Source organism: Lissotriton helveticus, chromosome 4_1, assembly GCF_964261635.1.
Source record: "Lissotriton helveticus chromosome 4_1, aLisHel1.1, whole genome shotgun sequence".
In the NCBI taxonomy this organism is placed as follows: Eukaryota; Metazoa; Chordata; class Amphibia; order Caudata; family Salamandridae; genus Lissotriton; species Lissotriton helveticus.
The window spans coordinates 1655136573-1655161427 of record NC_136063.1 but is presented as its reverse complement, the minus strand read 5'-3'; the positions used below and the strand labels follow the sequence as shown (position 1 = coordinate 1655161427).

Here is a 24855-nt window from a genome sequence, read left to right as displayed (position 1 = left end):
AATACTGAAAGCATCATATGGATGAAGCGGTTGGTCTGTGCATATATACATTTTGCTTGGGTGGGAGGGGGTATAGTTTAGTGACATGTCAACAGATTAATGGTGAAAGAACATTGAGTTGGGGGCCCTATATATGTATGTATTTTCCGTATGATATTGTTTTTGGAAACCATAAGGCTGGCAAGACAGCTAAAGCTGTCTTTAGAGAGACCTAAAAAAGAAAGGGCGGTGGCCACACCCTAAGTCAACCTTCACCAGGGTTGAGCATGCGACACCACATAAAGTGATTCATGAAAGCATTGAGAAGTCACAAAAGTGGCTGATTCTATGACTCAAGCCCCTCCTATAATCCTTTTATTGTGTGGGACATTACCCCAAAGTTGTAATGGAACGGGTGGAAGGAGATCACTTTGGTGGATTCTGGAAGGATTGATGGCTAAAGTCCATCTAACCATTCTCTCTTGCCTCTTTCTATCACATCTGAATGCTCCTACTAACTCACGCACATCATAAGCAAACTGGGCTAGACCTCATGATACCCCCACCCCACCACAAATGAAGGATGGTGATGAAAGAAAATTACAGTGTTTCATTATAGGCTATGATGAGCCAACGTTTCAGGTAAACTTTGACACTCAGGCCTCATTAGGGCCAGAAGATTGGGAGGAACATGTTGAGATACCGATGGAATAAAGTTGAAATGTCTGCTTTTTTTTTTTTTGAATAGTATTGAACAGATATTTGATAAAGTAGATACATTCTGTCTGTCTTTTATATTTATATTTTTACCAGATTCTTGATTCCCATAATTTGCTTATAAACACCAAAATAAACCGACTAGCTGTCACACATTCCTTTACATTCCTGTGAAAAAAGGTTTATTAAAAAACACAGCTTTTGTTTTTCCATTTTATTTAAATGTCATTTTTTTAAACAGGTCTACGTAAAATCGTAGTGTAAGAAACAAAACTTGCTCTGCAATTCAGCACAGACCAACCAATGACATTTGTACTGACTACTACTGCAAAAAAAACCACAGCAACTTTGTGGTTCAATTTTTTTCACTTGTTGGTCGGTAATAATGTAGCTTTCGCAATTTTCTAACAGGACAAATGTTAGCAGTTAAGTGCACTGCATTAGTCCAAAGTTACACAATATGTTTCCTACATTATATAATAAAAAGTCTGGCAAGTAAAAGATCCAAGTTTTTTTCATAAACATGTTGTTGCTTTATAAGTTCTCACATCTGCTGACATAAAAGGCTTAGTATGAGGGAAGCATTCCCAAAAATACTGAAACCATGTATTTAATTGAAGAGGAATGCAAACGTTGACATGTACATCACATAAGTAGCGCTTTAAAATTGAGTATTGCTGCATTACACGGTGGTTTATGCACATAAGCTTGTGTGGCAGCTCATCACAAAGTCCTGCTTAGTTTGGCGTTCCCTCATACGGCTGTAGATATTCGGGGTCGGTTGTTCCCTCCTGAAGAATCCTTTGTGGAGTGTGCACTGCTGTTGCTGAAGATCCGGGGTCTGACAGTGGAGCCCAGAGCCGCCGACCACCTTAAGCCATGACACCTCAGATGCTGCCTAACGTTTGTCCCAAGAAACATGTACAACATGGGATTAAGACAACAATGAAAAAAAGCCAAATTACGGGTAATGTACAAGCAATAGTTCAGTATTTCCTGTGCCTTACATGTGTTCAAATCGAGCACTCCATAATCCTGCAACGCCTTAAGGAATATGGTTATGTTCAGGGGTGTCCAGCAAAGAAAGAAAGCCAATATAATACTAAATATCATTTTCAGAGCCCTGTGCCTCCTCTGTGTCCTACACCCGGCTAGGGTTTTGACAATACTACAATAACAGAACAGGATGACCACAAAAGGCACAAGAAAAAATAGCACAGTTTGTTGGAGGAATAGAAGAAATTCCCAAACATTCCTGTTTTGGCCACGATAGCCAACATATTCACAGGTAATGCCACCCTCTTCGTCTGTTTTGGTTTCAGTGAATAGGAATTCAGGGATGGTAAGCATTACACTTATGGTCCAGATAACAGCACTTGCAAGTACAGCACAACGAGTATTGCGGGTAGTGGTTACTGCATGAACCACTGCCAAGTACCTGTCTACTGCTATACAGGTGAGAAATATGATGCTGCTATAAAAGCCAATGAAGAAGGTGCTGCTGACTATCTTGCAGACAGTGTCACCAAAGATCCACATGGAGGAGTGGTATACCCCCCAGAAAGGCAGCGATAAGGCAAAAACCAAATCCGAGGTGGCCATGTTGCACACAAAAATAGTTGTGATGTTTTTCCAGTTCTCGTGTTTTAGCAATACATACAAGACCAATCCATTTCCAATCAGACAGAGGGCAAATAGTAGGTAATAAAAGAAAGGTACCAGTTCTTCTCCAAACCTAATCAAATTCTCATTCGTGCACATTGTTACAAGAGGGCCGTAGTCCAGTGTGCCATCATAGTCATAGAAGGTACTCGCTGGCAGGAAGCTGTTCTCAGTTGGGGCGGCCATCATGATGTTATTATGCTGTCGAATTCCTTGCCCCTCTTTTGATTGTTAGTCTTTCCTTTAAATGCAAAAAAATGAAGGATAATTTGTTACTGCTTTTATGCACTGATTTCTGCTACTGTGGGTGCAACACCTTTTTGGAAATCTTTTGCTAGTATTTTGTATAGTATTATGTATTGATGTATTAATTTTTGTATCACATTTTGTATATCTTATGTTCCTTTTTGTGTTTCCCAATCTGTACAAACGTAAAACAGACCATATATGACACTAATGCCATTTAGGGTGTAAGAGTGTCTTTTACTCATCTTAATATTGTTGGGTTATTGTAGCCTAACAGGTGGTGTTTGTTGATGTTTCAATTGTCTAGTTGCGAATGGCCGTTTGAGATGTTTTTGAATTGGCAGAAATTCAAATAAATATTCCCACTGGAGTCAAGGAGGCTGATTTAAGGTTTTGCAGGTGCAACACCTGCCTGTCGGGGCAACTGAGGCCCTGGTCTCTGCTACCCTTGTGGCAGACCATCTCCCACGTTTCTGGTGTGGCAAATACACTGACAGCACTGGGATAGCTGAAAATATAGTCGAAAATAACCTTTCATTAAATGGAATATTTGACCTGACATTAACATAGAAAATGCATAACAGAGGGAACTGTGGAAAAAGTGCCTTTCTTAAATGTGCTAACAATCACCATGCAGCATAATGTTTTGCAGAAAGCTCTCATTTCTACTGACCTTTCACGACTAGGCCTTATATTTTTTTCTTGCCTGTTTTTTTAAATAAAATGAATGCTTTTTGAAAAAGCCAATTTGGTGCTAGTATTTGACTGCAGAACTCATCATTGCTCTTGATAGGGAAACCTTCTGTGCAACAGGGTCTATTAGCTCAGACTGCTTTTTCTATTGAACCTTACTTGTTGTACAGATTAAGCCAGTTCGAAAAATTGTTGTTGACACGTTTCAGACTCAATATGTTCCATCGAATGGTATCTTTTTCCTCTCAAAACGATTGGACATTAAAATCGTTCCCATGCCCTTGTGATTCTGTTTCGGCACAATCCACCATACACGTAATTCTTTTCTGCAAGTTTTACACTATACCACGAAGGCGTTGGATACTGCCCATATTGAGAAACTGGGGGTTGCGCCAATGTCGTCCAGCATATTTGGCGCTTCAGTACCTTGAAGATAACATAGTAGCAAAAGCGATGGCGTGCTTCCTTAAATTTTGTATTTGTCATCGCTTGAACCTTTGAAAAGAACAATCATCCTTTTTACATATTAGAGGGCTGATGAAACCACTGTGAAAACTATACGTCATGCCATGGTTACATTTTTTATGAATTGTGATTTATATGCAAACTGTGTTTTATTGTACAGTAAAAACTAATATCTAATTGTAATTGATTTTTAACTAAGAAAGTGTATAAACAATGTATTTTATGAACTTTTATGGTATTTCTACAATTATGAAAAACCGAATAAAGTTGGTTTTGATTTTGATTTGATTTGAATGCTTTTTGAAAAAGCCAATTTGGTGCTAGTATTTGACTGCAGAACTCATCATTGCTCTCAAATGTGCAGTAATAAAGAAAATGTATTTCTTTCTGCCTCACACCATACGATTTCATCGTTTAGACAAATACATTTTCTGTGTGCTTTTAGTTCTCATGATTTGACCATGATATTTAATAGGCTAGTCCATTGAAAAGACAATGGAACACTAAACAACTAACAGAGTAGGCTTGCAAAGGTTCTTGTCAGAACCTTCTCGATTATGGCATAATATGTATAAAATGTTAGATAACTGCAGACAACACCATGTCAACTCGAGTATTTATCGTGGGCATCGAGAGGAAAGATGACAGATTATCGGAAGATTCTTCACCATTGGCTGATGATGGACCATTACCAGATCCATATTAAGGGAACCGAGGGCCCAGAGGGAAGCAGCAGGATTTGACATACTACTATACAATAGATTTGCACCATTGAGCAGGCTGGATGAGAACGATTGACTGTTGCCACCCCAATTGGACCCAATTAATTCTAGGCATCAGAACCCCCAGGGAAACTTGGTAGTCATAACAGAAAGCCTGTGTTCACTTACCCCTACATTTATAGTCATGACCTGCAATATTGCTGGGTTAAATTCCAAATTGTATGACCCCAGATGGCTGGAATGTTTTGTGGGCTATCATAGCTATGCAGGAAACCTCGAACATGAACATTTTCCTCCTTATAGACAGGTTCTCGATGTGTTTTTAAAGCTGCCCTTACCTTGCGGGCAGGACGTGCTAAAGGTGTTCTTGCTATTTTCGTCTCCCTTAAGATCACCTCAATTACCGCCATGGTGAAACCCACTTCACCAAATATTTTAGCAGTGAAAATGAGATTTAACAATAAACCTCCCTTGTTGGTGGTGAATGTTTATAATTCCTTCTGCATTAAAACAGACATAGAACACATTTACACTCTTAAGCAGTTTTTGCAAGCTTATGGAGAGGATAAGGACGCCTATTACCAGGTTATGATACTGGGCGATTTTAATATTCATTTGTGTCAGCAGGGGTGTGTCCTTCTGGAAAGTATATCTGATGACATCCCTGCCCAAACGCATTTTGAACACTCTGAGCAAGGCAATATTTTAGAGGAGTTATTTGCAGGCAATAACCTGTTCTGTTTGTCAGGAACTGTTATATTCGCAGATTAGGCCCAGGTAGTGAAGCAGCTTATTCCTTACATTGTCCTAGTAAATAACATTTCAGCAGTGAACTTTTGCACACATTTGCATGCACAACAATGTTGGATTCGTTGCTCTGAAATTACTTTGTTACACATCCAGCTGCGCACAACATTATCACGATGCCTTGAACATCAAGTACTAGGCCTCTCTACGCACTAGATACAAAAGTTGTCCTATCTTCATCCACGGGGCGACGGCACTATCTACATATTCATAACATCACTAATCTAAATGTTAGGCATCCCTATAGATTGGTAGAGGAGGCCCTTCTGCTGACACTGAATGCCCGTGCATGCTGAGAATCCAGCACGAACCTGTCGGACATTCCGTCAAGGGGGTCCAACTCGAGACCAAGACGGGGTCCTTCACTCTATCCGATCAGGTAATGGGGCTGGATTGTCCCTAGTGGGGATTATTGGCTCTACATCTACACCTACAGTAAGTTACCTAAGTTTTACATCATAGGATTACGTTAGATTACCATATTGCATTTCATATTGCATTTATGCCTGTATATATTCAGTGCTTCAGCACCATGGTAGAAATGTATCTACTGTTCACTCTTTTGGTGCTTGTAATCTCCTTTATAAGCTTCTGTCTCCTAATCATTGTGGTACAAAAGGGGGTGGTGATGGACGGAGCATCTGAACCAATCAAACACTCACACCCAGTCAAAAGATCTGGGTTTGACCCATCACCGTTCTTTAGCCCACTCTGCCACCCCAGTTCAGACATGGCTATATGCAAATCAGTCTGACCCTGTGCCTCATGGGAACAGTCCAGCCCGAACTGCCAAGCCATGCCTTCCCTGGACCGGAAACAAGCTTCCGAGGACCGGTTTCTGGCATTACAGCCGTCTTCAGCCCGGCTTGCTTGAATCCAGTGGCAAAGTGAGCAAGGGACTCACGTCTGAGCATACCCTGCCACACTTATGGCGGCCAAAAGCGGTACAAAAGGGGGTGGTGATGGACGGAGCATCTGAACCAATCAAACACTCACACCCAGTGAAAAGATCAGGGTCAAGACTGATTTGCATATGGCTGGGTTCAAACTGGAATGGCATGGTGAGCAACAAAACGATGTATTTAGGCCCAGATCTCTGTACTGGGGTGAATATATGACAATGTTCTGCATTCTGTCCATCACCTGTTGTTTTGCATTTGTCACCCCGAGTGGGACGGGTATGCTCAGACGTGAGTCCCATGCTCTCCATGCCACTGGAATCAAGCTATCCAGGCTGAAGAGGGCTGAAAGCCCGAAACCGGTTCCTTGGATGCTTGTTTACAGTCCAGTGAGGACCTGGCTTGGCAGTTCGGGCTGGACTGTTCCCATGGGGCACAGGGTCAAGACTGATTTGCATATGGCTGGGTTCAAACTGGAATGGCATGGTGAGCAAAAAAACGATGGATTTAGGCCCAGATCTCTGTACTGGGGTGAATGTATGACAATGTTCTGCATTCTGTCCATCACCTGTTGTTTTGCATTTGTCACCCCGAGTGGGACAGGTATGCTCAGACGTGAGTCCCGTGCTCTCCATGCCACTGGAATCAAGCTATCCAGGCGGAAGAGGGCTGAAAGCCCGAAACCGGTCCTTGGATGCTTGTTTCCAGTCCAGTGAGGACCTGGCTTGGCAGTTCGGGCTGGACTGTTCCCATGGGGCACTGGGTCAAGACTGATTTGCATATGGCTAGGTGCAAACTGGAATGGCATGGTGAGCAAAAAAATGATGGATTTAGGCCCAGATCTCTGTACTGGAGTGAATGTATGACAATGTTCTGCATTCTGTCCATCACCTGTTGTTTTGATTTGTCACCCCGAGTGAACGGGTATGCTCGGACGCGAGTCCCGGTCTATCCATGCCACTGGAATCAAGCTATCCAGGCTATAAGATGGCTGAAAGCCCGAAACCGGTCCTTGGATGCTTGTTTCCAGTCCAGTGAGGACCTGACTTGGCAGTTCGGGCTGGCCTGTTCCCATGGGGCACAGGGTCAAGACTGATTTGCATATGGCTGGGTTCAAACTGGAATGGCATGGTGAGCAAAAAAACGATGGATTTAGGCCCAGATCTCTGTACTGGGGTGAATGTATGACAATGTTCTGCATTCTGTCCATCACCTGTTGTTTTGCATTTGTCACCCCGAGTGGGATGGGTATGCTCAGACGTGAGTCCCGTGCTCTCCATGCCACTGGAATCCAGCTATCCAGGCTGAAGAGGGCTGAAAGCCCGCAACCCGTCCTTGGATGCTTGTTTCCAGTCCAGTGAGGACCTGGCTTGGCAGTTCGGGCTGGACTGTTCGCATGGGGCACAGGGTTAAGACTGATTTGTATATGGTTGGGTTCAAACTGGAATGGCATGGTGAGCAAAAAAACGATGGATTTAGGCCCAGATCTCTGTACTGGGGTGAATGTATGACAATGTTCTGCATTCTGTCCATCACCTGTTGTTTTGCATTTGTCACCCCGAGTGGGACGGGTATGCTCAGACCTGAGTCCCGTGCTCTCCATGCCACTGGAATCAAGCTATCCAGGCTGAAGAGGGCTGAAAGCCCGAAACCGGTCCTTGGATGCTTGTTTCCAGTCCAGTGAGGACCTGACTTGGCAGTTCGGGCTGGCCTGTTCCCATGGGGTACAGGGTCAAGACTGATTTGCATATGGCTGGGTTTACACTGGAATGGCATGGTGAGCAAAAAAACGATGGATTTAGGCCCAGATCTCTTTACTGGGGTGAATGTATGACAATGTTCTGCATTCTGTCCATCACCTGTTGTTTTGCATTTGTCCTAATCATTGCAGCACACGTATTTTATGCAAGAATAACGTTGGTTCAATAAATATTATTGAAAACGTCTCACTGTGTATTCTCTGTATATTTCTCTAAGAACAAGTGAGCATGAGGGACTGAGCGATATATTCTGGGCTGTTTTCACGATTCCTGAGTGTTCTGATTTGTTATGTTCATTGGTTGCCATAAACTGTGTGATCCCTGGTAGGTTAGGGAGGCTTACAGTGGCATTGTGAGCTAGCTGGTCTATATGCCAACATATTCTGCTGGAGTGTCCGGAAACAGTGTATGCACCAAGCCCTTAGTTTATGTTGTCCAAACAATGCTCAGAGCCTACAGATTAGTAGGAACCACACTAGAGCAGACTGGGGTGGGCGAAACAATACCTTATATTCGATTTTTCTCATCCTTTCCGCCCCTTTCATACCAGCCATAACATCCCTGAGTGTATCTTGGAACAACTTTAGTGACCATAATCCTATATCGTTGGTCTTAGCCTTGGATTTTAACCAGGAACTCATGGGGAAAAAAGGTCCATCAAATGACACTCTTGGCATTAAGGACCAAGAACAGTGGTTGAAATGGGATAGGATAGTCCCAGGTGCTGGACACGTAGCACTCTGTTTAGGAAGTGGCTCACAGGTCGAGGAAGTCCTTGATGCCTTTGATAGTCTGTGAGCAGATTGCTGCTCACCTCTTATACCGAGGTAAACACTGGGCCATTTCAAAGTCAAATAGTTTGACAGAAGATGGTCTAGAACCCATACAAATAAAATGGAAGCCATGAATCAGCAGCCCTGGGACGGGGCAAGGGCCAGGTATTGTAGGAAAGCCATTAATCAGCAACTCTATACAGAAAAAAAGATAATTATGACAGGCTTGGGACGACCTATTGCAGACATGTGTGTTATTGAATAGCTCTAAATTCTGGGAGATTGTGAAAATACCTTTCTTCGTAGGAACAGCAAACTCTAGGGTGGCCTGTACTATAGCCCTCGACATATGGGTTTCTCACTTCAAGGGGATGTATAGTGCGCAGCTCAGGGAGGGAATACACATGACATGGGTGCCGGATAAGCCCATCCCACCGCTGATTTTTAATGTAGGCGAAGTACGTAATGCCATTATTACCACAGCAGGGGGTAAATTGCCAGGCCCAGATGGTGTTCCCCCAGATCATTATAAGGCAGACCCCACAATCTGTGCCAAGGTGCTGACCCACGTTTTAAACGTGGTTTGTAACTGTGGTCCTCCACCCTCATGGTCCAAAGCCATTATTTACCCATTTTTTAAAATGTGCAAAGGATATTCCACTCTGTTTTGGATTCCGCTGCCAAAACCATGGGGGAGGTTGTCTTGGGGCGCTCAACATTATGGCTGGAAAAAGCCGATATAGTATCTGAGTTGCAATACAGCTTTAGACAGGGGAGAGAGACCGTGGACCAGTGTATTAACTTACAGTGAATAATAGATAAATATACTGTAGCTAAGGGGGGATGCCTGCACCTTGCTTTTAAGGATCTTACATTGGCAGAGTAAACAGATCTAAACTTTGGCCCATCTTCGTGGATCTGGGTATCAAACCGGAGATAGTAGCCTCCTTACACAGTTTACATTCTAACTTAACAGCCTCACTAAGGTATGACGAGAATGGCAGGTTGTCAGATTCCTGGGAGGGCCAGAAGAGGGTAAGGCAGGGGTGCATTTTGGCTCCCCTGTTATTTACACCATATATCAACAAACTGAAGGAAGTCATGACAGCAGCTTGCAGGGACATTCCGAAAGTGGGCTCCCAATTTATACTCGCCCTCATATTCACAGGACGCGGTCCTGATTGCACTGGCCACTGAGGGGCTACAACACCTTTATAGATTATATGGACTCCCTAGATCTGTCCACCAACTATTCAAAATCACATTTGGTTGGGCAATTAGATGTTGGAAGGGTGCCAGAAGCAAGTTCTTTGATAAAGGGACCGAACTTACCAAAGTGTCTACGCTGTTTTCTGTTCTGCATAGAATTGACCCTTCCACCCCGGCGGCTGCGGTGTTTCTGGATGCCGAAAAAGCGTTCGACACCCTGGAGTGGCCCTTTTTTTTATCGATCATGCGGAGAATGGGCATGCCTGCACTGTTTGTGGCCACGGTAGAGTTGCTGTATTCGGCGCCCACTTCTCGGATACGTCTGAATGGCACTATAACTGAAAACTTTGCACTTTCTTGGGGGACCCGACAGGGCTGCCCCTTATCCCCACTCCTGTTCATCCTGGCAATGGACCCCTTGGTCGGTCATTTCCAGGAAAAACACCTCCACAGAGGACTCCAATTCCGCACGGGCCCACTCCTCGTCTCTCTATATGCAGATGACACGGTCTTGTATGTCCGAACTCCTAGTACCAATTTGGAACCATTGATTCATGAGATCACGCGCTTCAGCGCATATTCCGGCCTCAAGATAGATTGGCGCAAGTCGCTTATTTTTCCATTGACCCCCTCCACCGTGCAATGGGATTGTTCCTTCCCCCTGGAGTGGTGCACGGACTCCGTTAAGTACCTTGGAATCCACGTCCATCTTGATACGGTGTCCATTGTCCGACTGAACTACGGGCATGCCCTGGATTATTTGGAGGATAATACAGAGCGGTGGCTCCGTCTTCCATTGTCCATGGCTGGCCGGATTGCCATTGTCAAAATGGTTGTCCTCCCTCGGTTTTTATACTTATTTAATAATATCCCGATCCCTCTCACTAAGGTCTTTTTTTCACAAATTCGCTCTACACTGCTGAGCTTGGTTTGGGGCGGCAAAAACCCTCGAGTGGCCTGGCGCACGTTGACATTGCCTTATGAGCGAGGAGGATTCGGGGTGCCGGATTTTTATCTTTATTACTTGGTGGCACAGTGCTCTTATGCACACTCCTGGTTTCACCCCGATGCCAGGGTCCCTTACCTGCGGCCTGAAGCGGACACGGCGCTCCCGGTGCCACTCCTCTCCGTCCTTCCCACGGGGCTCCCCCGGGACCCGCAGGACATACAGCCGATGTCCACTACGAGCTGGGCCTGGGATAAGTTGCGGAGATTGCTTTGCATGGACAGATTGTACTCCTCTGCGCTTCCCCTCCCCAACTCTCACTGGCTCCCCATTACTGGCGAGGCGGTGGTCAGCCGCACACTGTCCAAATTCCAAATACACACGATTGGTGACCTGTTCCCAGAGGGTCATGCTTTCTCCCTGACGGAGGACGTCCGTTTCACTGACCGCACATTTATGGACGCCTTTACTCTAACTAGACTCCGGTCCATGCTGCGCGCTGAATTCCCTACATTTCCATTACCTCCAGCAGATGACCCCGCACTTACATTCATAATACAAAACCAAGCGGGTACTCACGTGGTGTCGAGGCTATACAGACTATGCCTGACCTCTCTTCCCTCCTTAGATGCCGTGGTGCGCGCCGCGTGGGAGAGCGACTTGGACATTCAGATAACGGACGATCAATGGGAGGCGTGTTGCGCTGTTACGAGAGATGTGTCCATGAACAGCAGGCATAAACTTATTCACTTCAAGTTCCTACGGAGGATGTACCACACTCCCGCGCTTGCTCACAGGATAGACGCTAGTAGGCCGCACTGTTGTCCCAAATGCACCGCCCCGCATGCTGACTTCTCCCATTTATCATGGACGTGCCCGCGGCTGCATACATATTGGCTAGACGTTCACAGGGTCCTGGGTGACATATTGGGCATGACACTGCAGCCTACCCCCGAAATCGCGCTGCTGGCTTACGTTGCGAATTTCCCACGCCCTCTCCGTAGACTGGCGTCCATATGCTTCCTTTTGGCCAAGAGGGAAATTGCGCTGCTCTGGTGCGCACGGCGCGCTCCGACCGTCGGCGCGTGGCTCAGGAGTGTGGCCTACTGCAATGTTAATAGCGTGGAATATTCGGCCCTGCTCCCGACAGCTTCCCGCCCGACAGACATTTGGGGGCCATATCGGAGCTATGTTGAGAAGCTAACCCAGAAGACGCAGTCCCAATCCCTTCATTCCATTGTCCCGGAGGGGGTGGGTTAGGGCGGGAGCGGCACGGCGGCATGTCCGATGTCACCTTGCTTGTTCACGCATCATGTACAGGCCCTATCCTACGGCCTGCTGTCGGTGAAGGGGTTGGGAATGGGTGTGGACAGCGATATGCTTCCGTGTGTGATGCTTGTCTACTATGGAGTTTCGCTCCGTTTGCATTGTGAAATGTACTCATGGACCTGTGGCACGATGGGTGAGCAACGTTTTGCTTAACGCGACATTCTGAACCTGTGCTTGTTACTGTGCTGCTCGACTTGCTTAAATGTCTCTCGCGCATTATTGATATGATTTCCCTTTGGTGTATTGTATTCCTTTTTTTTCCCTTGCATTTATTTGATTTTTGTCTTTATGGTTTTATTGTATTGAAAATGGCACACTGTAATATTGCTCGAACCAACCGGAGTATCCACATACCTGCATTATTAACATTAGTTTATTGGATATTGTTTCACCAGTTATTACATATTCACTGCATTGGTTTGTTGAATGCGACTGTGAACTGCATTTGGTGCTTAATAAAGACTTTTTTTTAAAAAAAACGTACCAAAGTGTCGACATTCCTGTATCTCGGAGTACTCTTCGATGATAGGGAGACATGGCTGGCACAAAAATCACTGAAAAAGAAGGCCTTATTGAGAGCGCTAGGAGCTACCTCAGATTTTGCCGAGAGGCTTGGTGCCAAACCGGTGCATGTCATGGCTAAAATATATCGCCAGAAGTGCATTCCAATGGCATCCTATGGGTGTGATGTTTGGGGGTACAAAGATGTCGGGTAGCTTCAAGTTATTGAGAATCATTTCTTGCATAATCTCATTGCCGTCCCCGCTTGAACACTATCCTTTCTGGTACACGAGGAAGTGGGACTAGGCTATATCACTGACACTGTCACCCTAGCACCCATTTTGCAGTGGTTAAAATTCCGGTCAAGCCCTGCCCTTGAATTAAATCAGCTTGTGATCAAGAATTGTAGTTCACTCACCGGTGCCCTTAGCATTCCATGGCTTAGGTATATCAAGCAAACACTATCAAGTGTGGGCTGTATAGATTTGTTTACCAAACCCAGACAGTTACGAGAAGGGGCGTTTGAGGTCTTAAAAAACATGTTTTTATATAGGTGGCAAAGTGATAGAGAGGGCAAGAAGCTACTTAAATTCACTGTGAGAAAATATACCCTGCTAATCATTGTTTTTTATTACCAAGGTTCAGTTTAAACCTAATCCATTGGTCTTTGGCTGTCCCCAGCAGCTTTCACAAACATAGTGATCTAAAACCCTGTTCTTGTGACAATATCTCGGACTATGATATTTTACATTTTATGTTTTTTTTGTGACTTTTATCGTGTCTTGAGGACTGGCTACATCCTGCCGCTGGTGCGAAACAGCCATTTTGTACAAGTAAGACCAGCTCTGATGTTTTTACAAATGTTGTCTTCCCCTCTTAATTTATTATGGGGTAGCATGTTTCCTCGCTGGGACAATAAGACTCAGAAAAAAATTATTCATCGCCAAGTGGCATTTTATTACATTAACTGGTGCTAGGTAGAGTCAGGACAGGGGCTGACTTTCTGTTTCTACTCACATGTATCTGGTACGGTAATATAGCAAATGCACTTTCTTATACGTCTGTTTTTATGATTATTCTGGTCTTCTATTGATATAACCAGTGGTAACGCCTGGTGGCCTCGATCTTTTCCCTGCCCACATAATGGACCCTGGTTAGAGGTTTTTGTCATCAGGTTCTCCTAGGTTGAGCATCCACCCAGATCACATATTTATAGGCATGTTCCAATGACTACTCTTTTTAGTAGTTTCGTTTTAATCACATTGCGCTTTGAACATCTTTTTAAGGACTGCTGTTATATTTTAGATGAATTTGTGAGTTTTATTCTGTCCATTATTCGTATGTTTATTGGGCTTCATATTCTTGCATAATTGTTATGTCACCTGTTTATGGCTGTTTGTTTGCTTTTATGGTGATATTGGCCAAATGAAGAAAGAATTTACTTGAATTTACCCTGAGTTTGAAACATGTTTTCACGTGTCTTTATAGTTTGTGTTCCTAGCTAGAGAGTTAAGGCATTCTATGCACCTTTCCCCACCATACACCTTTCTACTTGACTATGCTACTCTTGCCCGAAGTGCTGTAAGCTACTGCTAATAGTGATTTTATTTCTTTCCTAACCTTTGTAGGTGGCTCACTACCTTTTTTTGCTGATCTTAGCTACTGCTGTGAATATTTCCTTTTACTTGATTTAACGGTTGCTACTGCGAATGTTGTGGGAACTCAACTGAGTTTCCAAAATTGCCCTTTATGGGGAGTTTGATGCTTTATAGGTTTTAACTAGGGGTGGGTGAAAACATTCTGCTCCGCCTACGGAAATCCGCAGAGTTTTGCCCACTCCGTGTTCCCTGCGGAGTTCCGAAAAACGGCAAAGTGACACGGAGCAGAGTTTTTTCTCTTTAGCGGCTCGCCAACGGTATGTTGGAGAGCCCTTGCAGGAAAAGATCAAGCACTAGAGCTCCTCCTGGCGATATTTCTCTTTGAGGGTGGTTGCGGCAGCTTGTGACCAATGCCATTGAGAAATCTGCTATTCGCATTGAGGACGCTGCTGCTCCAGTAGAATGTTTCCTCGAGCAGTAGAAAGCAGCAGCGCCCTTTGGCACAATGTGTAGTGCCGTTTGAGCTGATTTTACAGAGCAGGGCAAACTCCCGGCGTTAAAAAGCTGTGCGAGCAGCGCAACTTAACAGAGTCTGCTGCTGGCATTACTCTGCAGAGCGCAACAGAGTTTTTCTAGCACTTTGCCGAGTTCTGTGGGGTAAAACTCCACAAACTCCACCCAGGCTTAGTTTTAACTTGTGGCTCTAAGAAATCTTGCTCTTTTCCAAATGGAACTCTTTATGAGTTCTTTATAGAATAGGTTAGGTCCTTTAGATTAGGATAGGAACACTTTTCTTTATGGAACACTCTGCTGTTTTACATGTTGAATCTAACCAAATTTCTCTTGATATGTCTGTAAACAGGCTTATCTGAATAACCTGAATAAAAGAATCAAAAGCAATTACTAAGCTCTTAATGATAAATAAAGCTTTTAAAACTTTACCAAACCTCTCATAATCGACTGAACTCTAAAATACTGTAAGTTGATGAAATCTGATTTGTGCTCCATTCTAACACAGAGGCAAAGATCTGTCGACTAGGAGACGGAGGTAGCTCAGAGTTGGAGATCTCTGTCATAAGTCAAGGAAAAGAACTGTTAATAATTTTTTTTTAAGTTCTGCGTGGTCTAGATCAGTGATGGTCACCTGCTCTACATAGGGCAGGACTACGGAGACTGTGACCTGGAGGCCCTGAGGTGGATGGATCATCAAGTCAAGGGTTCCTACGGAAGAGAAAGGGAAGACTCTGCCATCGGAAAACCTTAAGTTCAACAATTTTAAATGATGCACATGAACCTTGAGTTATGTCGGGTGCGATTTCTGTCAATTTATGGTGTCGCTCCCGCTCTACAACTCAAAATGCGGCCAAAAGTATACACTGGAAAGAGGATCTGTCAACCACAACCATTTATGTCTGAGTGAGCACGATTTAAATTGTGATTGCATGAATTAAACAATCTGTGCTGAGCTTGGGTTTCTGGTTGTGAGTGTAGTGAGAGTCATTGATGTTTAGGTATTCGGTTCCCTTTTTCCAACAGGCATTGTGCAAGATGTCTTTAGGGCCTTAAACTTGAGTTTGTCAACCAGGAAACATCCACTGTGGAATTTTATTATGTATTTCATGTGTTTAATGTGTCTAGAGCAATGCTTCCCAAACATTTTATATCCACAACCTATTTTTTCGAACAACAAACTTTTGCGACCCACCTAGCTTTAACAGATATGAGGTTATGAGGTGGGGTTCATTTTTAATGTAAAACATGCTTTCAAAATGCTGTGAATTACCAACATTGCATACTCTTTGCAATTTATTGTGTTCCTCTCTAACAGCAATTGTTTATAACTGTCACAACCTTGACCTCCCCCTTGGATATGTCTTTATCAGCCTGTAGCCAAGATATTGATCTGTCCATAAAAGTGGCATATGGTGAACTACACTGGAGCTGGCACTGGGGTGCTAGCCATGGCATCAGTTCACTAAAATTAAAAGGCCTCAGAAAAATGTGGGTGTAGGTACCCGTGATTTTAGCAAATTTCAAAAACCCCTTTGTGCTGTGCATTTGGAAGATATATATATATATATATATATATATATATATATATATATATATTCACTGAAAAAACCATAGGTTATAGACCATATATAGTTAGGAATTAGCGTTTAAAAAACCTTATTTTACTCACACAAAACCATTGAAATTCCATATATAGTTAGTTGCACTAACTATATATCGCGCACCCGCAATCCACTGCTGATGATGTCACATATTACATCATTCATGACATGGTCAGTGACATCACTGATGACATCACTGATGACATCTCAAATGACATCACTGATGACAACATCCAGTGACTGTATGTTTCTGTAAAGTTAAAATATGTCTTACATATTGAAGAATGAATGGATGTATAGGTGTCTGGACGAAGGATTTAGTAGGTGCATGACTGAATGTATGAGTGAGTGATTAAATGTGTCTCACTGAGTGCATGGGTTAGTGACTAAACTGTCTTAATTTGTGCATCATTATGTCTGTTGTTCTGTAAACTGCTGCATGTGTTGATCAGTAGCTATATGAGTAACTATATGGATTATTGATTGATTGCCCAAGTATTTGTATGGGAGACTGAGTGTGTGTGTGGCTGGCTGGGAGGTGTGTGACTCTGTGCAGATCAATGTGTACTTGTATCAATGATTGTATAAGAGAGTAAGTATGTGTTAGTATATGTTTGAAAATGTAAGGTGCTCTATGTTTAACTGTATAGATTAGAAAATGGAAGTGTGATTGATTCTTTACAGGACTGACTAGGTGTGTGAGTAACTCCATGGATGAGTGGCAGAGTGTGAGTGTCTGTATAGGTGTATGAGTGCATATGATAGTGTTGTAAAGATGAGTGATTGTATGTATGAATGATTGTATGGGTGAATGAGTGAATGTGTGTGTAGACGTAGGAATCAGTGAGTGCGTATGTAGTAACTAGTATTGGTGTGTCAATGGTTTCAAAAATGATACTCTGTATTTAACACTGGGTGTAACAGAGGTTATATTAAAATGTGAGGAGATGCATTGTATTGTCACATGAATGATATCATCAGTGATGTGGTCATTGATGTCAAATGAGATGTCATCAGTGATGTCATCAGTGATGTCATTTGAGATGTCATCAGTGATGTCAAGGACCATGTCATGAATGATGTAATATGTGACATCATCAGCAGTGGATTGCGGGTGCGCGATATATAGTTAGCGCAACTAACTACATATGGAATTTCAATGGTTTTGTGTGAGTAAAATAAGGTTTTTTAAATGCTAATTCCTAACTATATATGGTCTATAACCTATGGTTTTTTCAGTGAATTTCAATGGTTTTTTAATAGCAAATATCAAAAGCTTTAAAATGTCAAGTACGTGGTAGGTAAAAACATTTTCGTGTTTATGCACGCTGATGTGCTTTGAACGCTGCCCCCCCCCTCTTTTCCTTTAGGAGTATTCTCTCTTTGCAGATAGTGAAGGGTAGGTAACGCAGGCCTTTGCCCCCGTTGTAATCCGTCGTGCCTGCTTCCCTCTCCATTTGATTGATTGTTATCCAAGCATTTACTGTTTTGGAATTTGGTTCTCTTTGGTTCATTCTCTATTTACAAACAAGCACAGAGTCGCAATACTCTGTTTAGTCTTTGCAGATAGTGAAGGATAGGTAACGCAGGCTTTAGCCCCCGTTGTAATCCGTTGTGCCTATTTTTATCCCTCATTTGATTGATTGTTTGGCCGAACATTGATCGTTCAGAATTGGTTCTCTTTGGGTGATTCTCTATTCACAAATAAGCACAGAGTCGCAATACTCTGTTTAGTCTTTGCGGATAGTGAAGGATAGGTAGTGCAGACTTTTGTCCCCTTTGTAATCCGTCATGCCTATCTCTGCCCCGTTTGTTGGTAGTTGGTTCAGCCCGGACCGTTTATTAGAGGTAGATCATCCGACTCCACCGGAGGACACCCCTAATAAAAAGGACATATATATAAAATGCGGACTAGCCGCTGTATCGTGCAAGCAACCTATAACATAAAAATCGTTAGAAAAAACAAAAGGAATCAAGCAAAATCAGTAGGCCACTGATGGGATCTCTTTTTGACCTCGCTAAAATAGAAACATTAGGAACAACCCCTCATGAGAAATATGAAACTAGTGAGAGGAACCGAGCTCGACGCCATGATGGCTGCAAGACAGCTCGGCTCCGCCGCCCACCCCGCCCAAAATAACGACAAACCCTATGTAAATATTATAAATATATACAACACACCAGCAAAGTAACAGGGTAAAACGTTTTATTAAATAACTATTTACATGGCAGCCTGCTGCAACATCGATCCAAATGTATGACGCTGTTCCTGTCCCTCCTTCCTTAAAGTAGCAATGCTGGGCTACTTTGGGCTACTTTTTAGTAGGATGTGGGCTTTAGAAAGTCTACAAAGGCCATCAGCCGGCGAGGTAGCGGCCTAGGGGTGGAGGACCGTTGTGCAAATAGCCCGGGGGCGACACCACGCGCCAAGGCTCGTCCCCAATACACCCAGAGATGATGTCCAGCAAGTTGTGTGGGGGGATGCCTTGCTGATGCCGCCACCCCCCCCCCACCTTCTTGTTGCCTGATCCGGCCAGCTCAATCGATCGAGCATGAGACTCTTAAACCCAGGGTCGTAGGCCCGGCCATCTTAGTGATGTGTAATGCATGCCGCCGTTCCTGGGATTTCTCCCCGACTACTCTGCGGCCTACGAGATGTAGAGGCCGGGGCGTTGACTAGGCGGGGCCTCCGGCCGCAACCACAGCGCCAACGATCGCTGCTGACGGAGGGGAGCCTTGCCGGTGAGAGCCACTGATCTGAAGAACCGCTGCCTGCGGTGCCTCCCTGAGCTGCTTGACGGAGGCCCCCGAGGGGCGGTGTGGTGGCGCGGACTCGGAGGGGGCGCTTGGCTCCTGCCCCCTCCCCAAGTCTTGTTGCCCTGGTGTGGCCTGAGATCGCCCCGACATAGGCGGCCGGCTCCCGGGGTCCGGCGGGACTTTTAGCCTTTTGGTGACTCTTCCATTCTGGACCCCGTCCCACAATCCGTTTGACCTGGGGACACGTCCTGCGGTGCCCTCGCAATGCGGCCTGGTCCCTGAACGTGTGCGGGGGGACGGTGTTGATTGGATCAAGATGGCGGCTGGTGCCCTTCTTCATGGCTCACGTCCGGACCGGGCGACTGTTCCAGGCCCCCGAGGGGCGGTGTGGTGGTGCGGACTCGGAGGGGGCGCTTGGCTCCTGCCCCCTCCCCAAGTCTTGTTGCCCTGGTGTGGCCTGAGATCGCCCCCGACATAGGCGGCCGGCTCCCGGGGTCCGGCGGGACTTTTAGCCTTTTGGTGACTCTTCCATTCTGGACCTTGTCCCACAATCCGTTTGACCTGAAGACACGTCCTGCGGTGCCCTCGCAATGCGGCCTGGTCCCTGAATGTGTGCGGGGGGACGGTATTGATTGGATCAAGATGGCGGCTTCACACAAAGCTGACTCAAGTGTTGCTGCTGATGCTATGCAGACAAAAACTGGTTTTCAGTTTGTACATTCTTCAGGATTTTTCCATCCAAGGCTGGTTGAGAGTTTGTAGAACGATGGCTTCAGATTTTCAACATACTACTCTTCAACATTCTTCATAAATGTAAGAATGTGAGACTCACTAGGAGAACGGCCGTTTATCTTTCCTTTCAAAATGCTGCCAACAATATTTTCTGTATGGAAGACACCATCTTGTAGCATAAAGGGCTGCGTCAAGGGTGGTATTGCCCAGAATGTCTTGTTTTCAAGTGCTCGTAATGACGAAGCCAGGACTGTGGCAGAGCGTCCAAAATCTATAAAAACCACCACTGCCAACTCTTCAATAACTTCCATCACCCAGCACCGCATTTCCAAAGAAACAGCATAGCAAGCTTTCGTGGCCTTTAGAGTTTTCGGAAGCAGTTTCCCAAGACCATCACTGCAGCCATTGCAATCCAACAGAGGAACTTTTTCCAAGATCGGCATATTAACAGGGCTGCTGGTGTAATCGGGGCTCTTGCAGCCATTCAACTTAATTGAAGCTTTCACAATGACAGACCGCCCACTGAACGTCGTGCCATGACATTTACTTATGAACAACAAGGGAGTTGGCTCTACACAGTTAGGCTGAGCACCTATTACCAAGAACAAAAGAACGTGCCTAAACTGGTACGTGAATTAAACCACGACTTTAGCTCCATAAGGTAGAAAAACTCATTTCAACCTGAGATATCGCTACTCAATAGCAATTTATTCATTCAATTTAAAGCGATTTTTTACAAAATTTTTTCATTTTTATATACAAATACTACACCATTATTCCATATACAAAGACTCATTCAACTAGTCAGACATATCACACTCATTCAATATCAGACATCCATATGTACACAAAACTAAAGAATTACTGGAGATTACCAGGAAAAAACTTAGTGGTGGGGAAAAAAGGAACAAAAAAGGAGACAAAGGTTGCTCAAAAGAAAGACATTTGTGATATACCATACATATATATATACACTTGGAGATTAATCTCAATCAGCTAGATTGATGGAACACACTGTATATACATAAATTAAAGCATTCAAGTAATCAATTTTTTGAATTTAGTAGGAGCAACACTTTGTGCAGAGGCCTACGCGTTTCGAGTCCCCAACGGTATCTAATGGGGGAACTCTCATCAGGGCCAAAGGAAATATCTGAAAAGAAAGGAAAATATCTCTAAGTAAGGGAATTCACTCGAGACAATTCAAAGAACCTGGGAGCAACCACCGTTTCCTCGGACAGCTTACCCTGCTGGTCTGCAAGGCCACTTGGGAGGTGTAGAAATGTGTCTAATATAGAAGCGCAGCTGGTAGCGTTCTGTCTTGGGGTTATCGTGGTCACACTAGAAGGCAAGAGGGTCGAGCATTAACCTCAAGTGTTCACACGAGGTAGCATCTAAATGTGGGAAAGTCGTGAACTGGCTCGCTCTTACCTCGCTTAGACCGGGCGGGCCCCCAGGGGTCCGGGACGGGGTTATAATCCACCGTTGAGTTTAGAAAGACGGGGTAAACGAGGTCCGTGGGGGTGGCCTGGGAAAAACGGAGGATAAATAAGGGACACTGTGTGTTCATGAAGTCCCACAAAACCTTGCCCACAATGTTCAAAATCCCGGGGTCCGCTAGTAGGCTGAGTGACCCAAGGAAAGATGACGTTAATTACCTGCAGGGAGGCTGCACCTGGGCTCAATGGATGTACAAGACGGATGTGTTGGAGGAATTCCTTTAATTATTTAGTAGGCTCCTGCAAGGGGGTACAGGGTATTAGTGGCGGAATTGGAGCAAAAGGAGTTAAAGATCACACTACGATAGAAGGCAAAATGTCCCAGAACAAGCACACCCACCTAATGTCAAGGCTTTACTCGTCTCCCGATCTGGCGTCGATAGAGCGCTATTCCTTCGCGCATGCGCCCGGAGTCGGGGGTCCGGACTGGGCAGTCAGCAGAAATAGCTGCGTGCGCGAGGGAAGCTATTCACTCGCACATGCAGTTTAGGCACGTTCTTTTGTTCTTGATGACATTTACTTATAACATTCTGCTGGGTCTTCGCCGAACTGAAGTCTACAAATGCAAAGCATTTCATTCCGCTTTGACATTTCTTGACATGTAGTGGGTTGAAGTCTTTAAAGAGGTCCACAATTTGCTCCTCAGTCACATCACTTGAAAGATTCCCCAAGCCAGGCAGGTCCCACACCACTTGAAAGGACCTGCCTGGCCTCGACCAAAATGGCGCCAGTATGGGAGCGACTTGCAACTCCTTATGACGTTCTAGTTACTTAGCCTTGACGTTATGGGGGATGTATGCGGTCTTTGTGCACATGGCGGGCGGGGAAGGGTACTGACTGGGCATACGGACAACCCTATTGATGTCGGTTTTTCATTATTTATTATTGTATTATTAAAGCTTCGAAGTAATGTTACCCATGATACTCGCCCTTGGTGTGCGTATGGACGATTTTATTGTAACTGATCCTGTTATACTTTCGAATAAAAAATCAACCTTCACTGATCCTGCAACCGTTTGTCACGTTTATTTTTTTCAATTAAATGGCTCGCTTGTTACATACTCCTATACCCCTGGCTTTTGACCCTTTCCTACGCGCGGTCTGTACTACCGCCCTCGGGCGATCTATGTAATGAACAGACTACCATTGCCGAGACACAAGGGAATGCATCTCAGAGAGATAAGTCAAGTACGTGGTAGATAAAAACATTTTCGTGTTTATGCACGCTGATGTGCTTTGAACGCTGCCCCCCCCCTCTTTTCTTTTTCTGCAGGTTACATTGGAATTTCAGCTAAAGTATGGAGAAGACCTAAACCGCACCGTGTTCCACGCGAGGAAAAATAGGCTAGCTCTGTGAGACGGTACATTATATGTACGAGCTATCTCTGGGAGCGTGAAAGATTGTATGGTATGAATGTGCGCATGGGCCCTGATTTGTACGGTATGAATGCGTATGTGTGGCGCACGACTGGGTCAATAAAAGAATGCTTTTTGTATGACTGAGGCGTTGATCCAACGGTTAATGGAATGAGAAAAATAAGCCCGAACATGGTATCCGCATGTGAAGGACGAAAAAGAATATAGCACTTTCCTTACTTAGGAACGACTCTCTCTGGAGCTAGTGAATGGGAGAGTAGCCTACACCAGAAACTTGAAGGGTTATTTCAGTACGACGAACCCGACCCCAACCGATATTCCAAATGTACACCCAAAATAATGCGCACCAGTAAGTCAATTTATATGCTGACTAAATAAGAGAAGTTAGCTCGGCTCCGCCGCCCACCCCGCCCAAAATAACGACAAACCCTATGCAAATATTATAAATATATACAACACACCAGCAAAGTAACAGGGTAAAACGTTTTATTAAATAACTATTTACATGGCAGCATGCTGCAACATCGATCCAAATGCATGACGCTGTTCCTGTCGAGGTAGCATAGGTGGCGGCCTAGGGGTGGAGGACCGTTGTGCAAATAGCCGGGGGGCGACACCACGCGCCAAGGCCCGTCCCCGCGGTCAGCTGCAGCAGGGCGACCCTTAGCGTTTCACTCCCCGGTCAGCTGCACCATGACTGCCATTGGCGTTCCACTCGGTTGGATGGCCGGGGACCCGCTCCGGTGGCCGGGGTGAAGAGCGGCTGTTGCTGCGGAACGCTCAAAATGGCGGCCGACTCCCCGGATTTGGGACTGGTCCACTAGAACGACTCTGGACTACCCTGGAACTCGAATGCTTGCCTGCTCGGGCATGAGCCCCACTCTTGAAGACGTCCTCTCAGTTTTAAGGGTTCTACGAGAGTCGTTGGCCCTCGACTCCCGCGGGCTTCCGATGGGGGCAACCGCCACTGTTGCTCGACTATCCCCCATGGATATACTGCTGCCACGGGTGTCCGCCGCCTTATCCACATCTGGTGCCGTGAGGGAGGCTGATTCAGTGCATCGGCGGAGGGATACGTCTGCTGTCCCGCTCTCCGGAAGTGGCCACAACATTGTCACAGGATGGTAGTGCTCTCATGCTGACGCCAGTTTTTGTCCGAATTACTAAGAGACACTGTAGACTGCCAACTTGATCAGCTCCGGTGGGACCTCAGCGTGACCCGGTAGGGAAGATTTTTCCTCCCTCGCCTTTGAGTCATGGTTCATGCTGCCTGTTCTTTCTGTTGGCGCTAACGAACTTTTTGAACTGCCGAAAGGGATTCTGGTCCTGCCGCTACTTATTGGAGACATTGAACTATACTCTGGACCTGCCTGGCCTCGACCAAAATGGCGCCAGTATGGGAGCGACTTGCAACTCCTTATGACATTCTAGTTACTTAGCCTTGACGTTATGGGGGATGTATGTGGTCTTTGTGCACATGGTGGGCGGGGAAGGGTACTGACTGGGCATACGGACAACCCTATTGATGTCGATTTTTCATTATTGATTATTGTATTAATAAAGCTTCGAAGTAATGTTACCCATGATACTCGCCCATGGTGTGCGTATGGACGATTTTATTGTAACTGATCCTGTTATACTTTCAATTATAAAATCAACCTTCACTGATCCTGCAACCGTTTGTCACGTTTAGTTTTTTCAATTAAATGGCTCGCTTGTTACATACTCCTATACCCCTGGCTTTTGACCCTTTCCTACGCGCGGTCTGTACTACCGCCCTCGGGCGATCTATGTAATGAACAGACTACCATTGCCGAAACACAAGGGAATGCATCTCAGAGAGATAAGTCAAGTACGTGGTAGATAAAAACATTTTCGTGTTTATGCACGCTGATGTGCTTTGAACGCTGCCCCCCCCCCCTCATCATTTAGATTACCACCGCCCATTGCACAAAAGCGTACCGGGCGCACCCCACGCAAAATAAACGATTTTATTTTTTTTTGCCCCGCGGGGCCCTTTTAAAGCCTCCACATCAAACCTAGGGGGTCAGGGAGGATCTACTATGCCCC

The 24855-nt window shown here is 45.0% G+C and overlaps 1 protein-coding gene across 2 annotated transcripts in view; it reads right to left on the bottom strand.

Moving 5' to 3' along the window:
- Positions 1-918: 918 nt before the first annotated feature.
- Positions 919-24855, bottom strand: part of LOC144827635 (C-C chemokine receptor type 4-like) — a 59143-nt gene continuing 35206 nt past the window's right edge. For both annotated transcript variants that reach the window (XM_078685880.1, XM_078685881.1), the window contains exon 2: positions 919-2599. In XM_078685880.1, coding sequence (XP_078542006.1) covers positions 1450-2547 — 1098 coding nt within the window. In that variant the 5' untranslated portion in view covers positions 2548-2599 and the 3' untranslated portion in view covers positions 919-1449. The remainder of the gene's footprint in view (positions 2600-24855) is intronic.